General features: G+C 45.1%; 1 protein-coding gene across 5 annotated transcripts; it reads right to left on the bottom strand.

Annotated features, from left to right (window-relative positions):
• Positions 1-745: 745 nt before the first annotated feature.
• On the bottom strand, positions 746-5,442 carry LOC114041086 (binder of sperm protein homolog 2-like). 5 transcript variants are annotated; one of them, XM_027859323.1, is made up of 5 exons: positions 5,359-5,442; positions 5,220-5,255; positions 3,975-4,115; positions 2,987-3,133; positions 746-1,757 (listed from the first exon to the last, which is right to left on the bottom strand). In XM_027859323.1, exons 1-5 carry the CDS (start codon positions 5,426-5,428, stop codon positions 1,750-1,752), a joined length of 402 nt encoding a protein of 133 aa, XP_027715124.1. In that variant the 5' UTR covers positions 5,429-5,442; the 3' UTR covers positions 746-1,749. The 5 variants fall into 5 exon arrangements, with proteins under 5 accessions (XP_027715124.1, XP_027715127.1, XP_027715123.1 ...); XM_027859326.1 differs by having other exon boundaries at positions 2,987-3,095; XM_027859322.1 differs by lacking the exon at positions 746-1,757 and having other exon boundaries at positions 2,904-3,133.
• Positions 5,443-7,428: the final 1,986 nt, after the last annotated feature.

The following is a 7,428-nucleotide window of genomic DNA, read 5'->3' as shown; positions in this document are numbered from 1 at the left end:
ATCTACCCCTGCACAACTTTACTGCCAAAGGGTCTAGGGAAAAGCTTGTGTGTCATAGTGTCTGATTGAATTCAGTAATTAACATTCTCCCATATTTCCATGTCCAGGGTGAAAGAAGTTAATTGGCCAATTCCATTTTATTGTTGTTGTGGTGGTGGTGGTGGTGTGTGTGTGTTTTACAAAGCATGTCAGTGCTTGTCTTGTCGATTGCAAGAAGGCCTTTTCCAAACCCAAAACAATAATGAGAAAAAGTGGAAAATGCAAAGAGAAATAGAAAAGTCAAAACTGATACACAATGAAGTGAGGAAAACCAGGACAACAATTTATGCAGTGACCATACTAATTCTGTAAAGGGGGAAAAAACTGAAGACCTTCACAGCTCTCATGGATGCAGTGACTAATGGAATGCGGGGAATGCTGCCCACCTCTTGGCAGAAAGAAGATGGGCTAGAGGTGCAGGAGACTTACACTGACAGTCACAGCCCATGTGTTATTGGTTAATTGTTTTTGGCTGAGTCTATTAACAAGTTGGGGCTTCTATTGGGTTGGAGAAGTCAGTGAGAGGTGAGATGATTGAACAGAAAATAGAAGAAAAGAGCATTAATTAGACATTTTAAAATGAAGAAACAGAAGGAAATTCAGTAAAATGCCCCAACAAATATGGCAGTTTTGTTATGTTATGCTATGTATAAACTTTGTTAAAAAATGATAGAAGTTTAGTTTCTTTAATTTCTTTTTTATTCTGAATTTAAGAACAAAAATGAGGGTTACCACACACACTGTGGAGCATATAGGATTGATTATGAAAGTGTGAATCTCCATTTCACCCTGTTTGCTTAAAAAAGAGGGCATGTAATTCCCAACTAGCTTTAGTTCTGAGCCAGGGCTCCAACTGGAGCTCCCAAGGGCTTGATCCCCTGCTGGAGGTAGATCCCATGACTACTGAGGCAGTCTTTCTCCAGGTGGTAAATATTCAAGAAGTGGGCAGGGGGTCCCCTCACTCTACTCACTTCCACACCTTGGGGTAAAGTCAGCACACGCTGTCAGAGACAGAGAGTTCTGGGCCTCAAGGTCCTAATTTCTTTAAGGACTCCAAGTCCCAAGTTATCAGAGCATTCTGGCCTTAATGAGGTATCATATACCTAGACATCCTTTCCCTAGACCTAAGTTTCTCTTCCCATCTACTACTTGTGGATCTCAAAAAGGGGCTTCTGAACAGAAATAAAACCAGGGGAGAGGGAGATGGGGTTGGGGATGGGAATGGGATTAGGGAGAGGGATTTTCTTAGGGTAAGGGGTAATGTTAGGGACATAGATAGGTTTAACATGCAACCAATGAGGATATTTTTCTCTCCAACCTTAGATTCCCCTGTTGTAAAACTGAGGACAGAGAAGTGGTGGTCTCTAAGGTCTGTTCTTTTCCTAAATTTGTTGACCTTGGAGGTACACTCAATGAATCCCTGAGGGTAGGCAGGACAGGACAAGAGGAAAGGAGGGCAAAAGGAAAGCCATAGTACTGTCAGGCAAGAAAAGAGCCAGAGGAAGGACACCAGAGTGCAGGGTTCATCTACCTAGTGGAGTATTCACAGAATGCAAGGGCCAGAATTTCCCCTGCTGCTGGGGGAACTGGGAGCCTGTGTCACTTAAAGGAGACCTACAGTGAGTGGCTGGGGACTCCATGAACTCATCACTATAGGAGGAGGAGCCAGGATCTTCCAGGAAAGCAGGCTATGACAGAAGGGCCTCCTCTTCACAAATCTAGGAGAGAGAAAAGAGTGGGAGTCTTAAGCTTACTCTGGGACTACCTATGTTGCTCCAGCCAAGTCTGAGCCCAAATCATGACTTCCCTCACAGAAGCTGGTGCTCTGCTCCTCCCTAAGCATCTTTGGGAGACAGACTCATGGGTCATAACTTTGGGAGACAGAAATGGAAAGGAATAGTGAGATATTATTCAACTCCATTTTAGAGGTGAGGAAACCATGGACCAGAGACATAGAACCAGAGAAACTCTGAGCTAGATAGGACATTCAAACCAAAGTATGTCACCTTCTCATTTGGAGGATCATGGATTTAAGGCAAAGAGAGACTTTGAAAGTAATTGGGTCTAACTCCCTCATTTACAAATGCAGAAATTGATGTGCAGGGAGATTAAGTGACTTGATTAGAGTGACACAGCTAGTAAGTGTCCGAGGTGGGATTCACACTTGGTTCTTCCAACCTCTAAGTCCACTACCTTCTACACCTAATCAGGATGACTTTGAGGAAGCAGCTGAGGCTCAGAGGAGAAGACACGGTAGCTGCGGGGGTTTGTGGCAGAGATGACACCCAAACCCAGTTCTCCTGTCTCCTAGTCCCACAGGACCTTCCTCTCAAATGCATTGCTGCTCGGTCCCCTCAGCCTCTCCTCCCTTAGACTAAGTACCTATGTCCATGGATGGGGCTGGTTTAGGTGAGAGATGCCCTGGGGTTGCCTAGAATGTCCCTTTTGCTCTGTTCATTGTGAAAGCCCAATGCAAATGCCATCTACTCCATAAAGTCTTCACTCCAATGAGGAATGCCTCTTCTTCTTAGAGTGTGAATCTTTTGAGAGAAAAGTCAGCCTCCCATTTATATCTCTCTCTCCAGCTCTCAGCATAGCAGTGAGAACCCAATAAGTGCCTTATAAATACCCTTCCTTCCTTCCTTTCTTCTTCTCTTTATCCTGATCCCCATCCCTCTTCCACTCTCCCCCTTCCTCTTCCTCCCTCTCCCTCTCTACTCTTCTTTTTCCCTCCCTCCCTCTCCTCCTCTCCCTTCCTTTTCTTCTTCTTCTTCTTCTTCTTCTTCTTCTTCTTCTTCTTCTTCTTCTTCTTATCTCTCTCTCTCTCTCTCTCTCTCTCTCTCTCTCTCTCTCTCTCTCCCTTTCTCTCTCTTTCTCTCTCCCCCTCTCCCTTTCTCTCCAATTTACTCTTCAGATCAGAGGGCTCCCACCCCTGTTGCCCCCTCACCATTGGGTGAACATGGTTTCCACAACCCGTTCATGTTGTAGTTGTGGGTCAGGGCACACCAGGTCTTGCCCAGCACATACCCATCCGTCGTGCAGGCATGGTACAGCTTCTTCCCGAAGAGGAATGGAAACTTACATGCTGGAGGGTCTGTGAAGGCCCAGAGGGTTAGCATGGAGTGAGCATATGCTCAGAGTTCTGTGGACCAAAGGCTCTTTTTGGCAGGGAATAATGAGGCCACCTAGACTAGCACGCATGTTTCCCCTCTCCAAGTGATCAGGCAGCCTTTGCTTCTAGGCCTCTAGTGATGTGGCTACCTGACTCCCTTGGTGGTTCATTTAGTTTCTGATTTTTAAGATCTGCCTCTTTGCATTTCTACTCATGCCCTTCTTCCCCATTGTCCTTATTGTTGCCCTCCAGGGCCAAGTAGAACAAGTGTAATCCCTCTTCTACCCTATAGCCCTTTAAATACTTGAAGGCAAATATCCTCCCAAAATCTTCTCTTCTCTGGGCTAAATATTCCTAGTTCCTCATATGATATGGACTCAAGACCCTCTGCAGTTTGTCAATGATATTCCTAAAGTTTGTTTGTTGGTTGGGGGATGGATTAGAACTGAACATAATACCGAAGACATAGCCTGACCAGAGCAGAGGACAGAGGGACTGTCACCCTCCTTGTTTCTGAACAACTCTCTTTTTCAGCACCTTAATATGGAATTGACTTTCTCTGGGATATCAGCATCTCTCACTGGAAACATGTATTGAGCTTTCAGTCCACTAAGATCCCCAGATTGTTCTCTCAGGGACTACTCTGTAGGCACACATTTCCCAAATATACCTGTGCAGTTGGTTTTTTAAACTAAGTAGAACACATTCAATTGCAGAATCCTCTCAGTTCCAGATAAATGATGGCTCTGTTCTGGAAATACATGGTAAGGAAAATTGGGGAGGGAGTGGCACAAGACACTTGGATGATGCGAGAGTGACTCACCTGTACTAACACAGTAGCGCCACTTCCCATTGAAGATGGAATCCACTGAGCACCAGGCAAAGTCACTATTCACTGTTGTGCAGTGCTCATACCTCACATTCTCATAGATGAATGGAAAGGCACATGGCTTGAGGATCTTTTCTGGGGAAAGGATCAGTACTGGTTGGAATGGGAGAAGGTGAGGGGCACAAGCCAGGAGCCAAAGGCATCTGGTTCTCAATTAACCATTACTCCAAAGTTCCTCAGCCCCCTTTGTTTTCATACCCCACTTGCAGACCATCATGTTAGCCAAGCCTTGAATGTGCACACACTCAGAAAGGGTCCAGGTGTGACAGGATCTGAGAGCTTTACTGAAGTGGAGGGAGTATGTAAGCTTGGTGGGGACAAAGCCTCACTATCTCCTCTTCTAGATGAAGAAAACACAGCCCAGAGAGAAAGGAAGGAACGTAGAACCAGCGAAAAATCTCAAGTACTGGGAGTTGTTTGATGGCCCTTGAGTCAGGAGACCCCAGTGTGAAGCTAATGTCTGATATTTACCAGGTGTGACTATGGGCAAACCGTTTAACTTTGTAGAAATAGGGTTGTGACAAAAAGTCCTGTTTAAACCTTAGACCATTCCATAAGGGGAATATCAGAGCTAGAAGAAGCCTTAGAGAATCTAATGCTATCCAGGATTTCCTGACTCCCAGTTTTGTGCCTTCTTTCCATACACACATAACCCTTCCATTCCTCCTTATTTTAACCCCCGTCTCTTCCTGCACAGCTTGAGAACAGCTGGATTGCTTTGAATTCTCTTTAGGACACCCTCAGGAGTGCCCATGGAGGCCAGAGAATTGGGCTAACACCCTGATACAGACATTCATCATAACACCCCACAGATCTACAAAGGGCAAATCAGGCTGACCTTGGGGAGGAGCCACCCTCCCTCCAAGTTCATCCTAATTGGGAAGGGAGCGTAGTAGACCTTAATGAATACTGAATTTGGTGTCAGAAGATCTGGATTCCAATCCTAAGTCTGCCTCTTACTATATGTATAACCTTGAACACCCCCCATCACTTCTATAGACCTCAGCATTCTCATCTATAAAATAAGATTAGACTTGAAGGTCTCCACCAGCTCAAAATATTGTGAATTTTTCTCTTTGCTCAAATAACTGATCCTACCCACTTCTACTCACTCCCGTACAGGGAGGTGTTGCAGTCTTTTTCAGTCCCCAAGCTGCAAGTCCATTGTTTTCTCCTTACCTGGCTTGGGTCGAATATTTCTATATCTGGTCAAGTCTGAAATGCAACAAGGAAGTGGGTAAATCTATTTCTCACAGTATTTCCATACCAAACCATATCCCCATTCACCTCTCCCAGCTGCCCCCAAAGCTTCCCTCACCTGCATTGGCCCCATGGAGGCAGAAGTGTAGGCACACCCAGCCCACCAGCAACCCTCTCTCCAGAAGCATCTCAGTCTGAAACCTTATGCAGGCCAGTCTTCTGTCCTAATCCAGCTCTGAGTTTTATCCCCACAAGCCCTTCCTGTCCCTCCCCCAATCCTCCCACTCCTAATCTCCTCCCCATTAGCATGCCTATCTGGCCCTGTTCCCTAATGGCCAAGGGAACCAGTGAAAATAGACTTGGAGTTAAGGTCAGGTGACCTGGGCATAGTCCTGCAACTACGCGACATTGTTCAAATCTCAGTTTTCAGTCTAAGTTTCCCCATCTGCAAAACAAAAGGGTGGGACTAGATTATCTTTTCTCAGGGGTGAGTCCCTTCTCCTTTGAGAACCTCACTTTCCTCAGTGGTCAAATGAAAGGATTAAACTGATATCTTATTTCTGTCTATAAAATATAAGACCTCTAAGGGCAAGAAATATTTCATCTTTGTCTTTCTATCCCCAAAGGCTTAACGCAGTACCTGATCCATGATATTTGCTTACTATGTGCTTCTTTTTGGATGGATTGGGGACCTCATCCCTGAGGTCCTTTCCAGCTCTAGATCTCATGAAATGTAAAGCCTTAAGGACTCACCTGGCCCCTGAAATCCACTCCATATGGAGACATGTGGTAGTTCTATTCTCACCCTTCTCATACTTCAAGGAAATGGAAGATAGAAGAATCAAGCAGAGAACAGCCAGGGAGGGCCTTTCTAGGTAGGGGAGAGAGAGGAGACAGGCAAACCCTCCATAGTGGGGCTGGCCAGGCCTTCTGAGTGGGGACCTGGGCTGGAATCTGGCTCTTCTGGACATAATGTTTACAGGAAGAAGGAAATGAGGATGAAGTTGGGCCTGAGAAAATATATTTTGTTAATCAGTCCACTAAAAAAACATTTATTAATCACCTACTATGTGCCAGGCATTGGACTAAGCACTGGGGATATTAAGAAAGACGAAGGCAATTCCTGGCCTTGAAGATCTCACAATCTAATGGAGGTAAATAACGAAGCTACTTATAGGATAAGTAAGAAATAAGAGACAGAAGGCACTGGAATTAAGGGGTATTGGGAAAGGCTTTCCATAGAAGATGGGATTTTATCTGGCACTTGAAAGAAGCCAGGAAAAGCAGTAGGCACAGATTAGAAAGAAGAGCATTCCATGCATGAAGGGCAGCCAGTGAAAATGTCTGGAATTGGGAGATGGAACAGCCAATAGGACAGTGTCACTGGACCATTCTGCACATGTCAGGAAATAAGGTATGAGAAGACTGAAAAAGGTAGAAAGGAGCTGATGGAGCTGGGATCTGAACCCCTAAAAGGAAAGGACCTTGTCTTTGGGATCTGGACCCCAAAAAGGAAAATCTCTAGTCCAAATGGCCAAATCTCTGACATTCCCCTGAAGCTAAAATACTATCAACTGGCCTTTCATTATTGCCTATGCCCAATCTCCCAATTCTCTGTTACCCTTAACCTAGCCTAGCCCTCTATTGTCTTATCTCCCTATGGCACCCCCCCCCCCCTTCCCACCCTTACTCCTGTTTAGGCTCTCTTCTCCGTTGGCCACTTGGTTCAGGTCCCTGGAGTTCACTTCAGACTACTTGGCCACTCTTAGATCCCTCCCATAGTCTTTCTGTACATAAGGTCCATTTGACCTCCATTAAGGTGCTGAGATTCTTATAATCTGACCAATGCTCAGATTCCCTAAGAGTCTAGCCAAGGCCTCAGATTCTTAAGATCTGGCCCACTTGCATTAGTGATACAAATTCTTAGATTCCTTAAGAGTCTGTCCTCTATGGTGGATTCTTTAAATCTCACCTACTCCCAATCGATGTTCTAATAAACCTCATCTTTGACTGAAAGAAGGCTTGGATCAAATTCATTTGGGCAGGATCCATGTGTTGTGATTTTGGGGTCCCAAAACCTCTAAACCTCAATAGAGCTAGGTTATGAAGGGCTTTGAACATGAAACAGGATTTTATTTTTGATCATAGGGATGATAGAGAGCCAATGGAGTTTATTGCGTTGAGAGGC

The sequence above is a fragment of the Vombatus ursinus genome, unplaced genomic scaffold, assembly GCF_900497805.2.
Source record: "Vombatus ursinus unplaced genomic scaffold, bare-nosed wombat genome assembly UNPS02014165.1, whole genome shotgun sequence".
NCBI classification, from domain to species: Eukaryota; Metazoa; Chordata; class Mammalia; order Diprotodontia; family Vombatidae; genus Vombatus; species Vombatus ursinus.
This window is presented reverse-complemented; position numbering and strand designations above follow the sequence as displayed.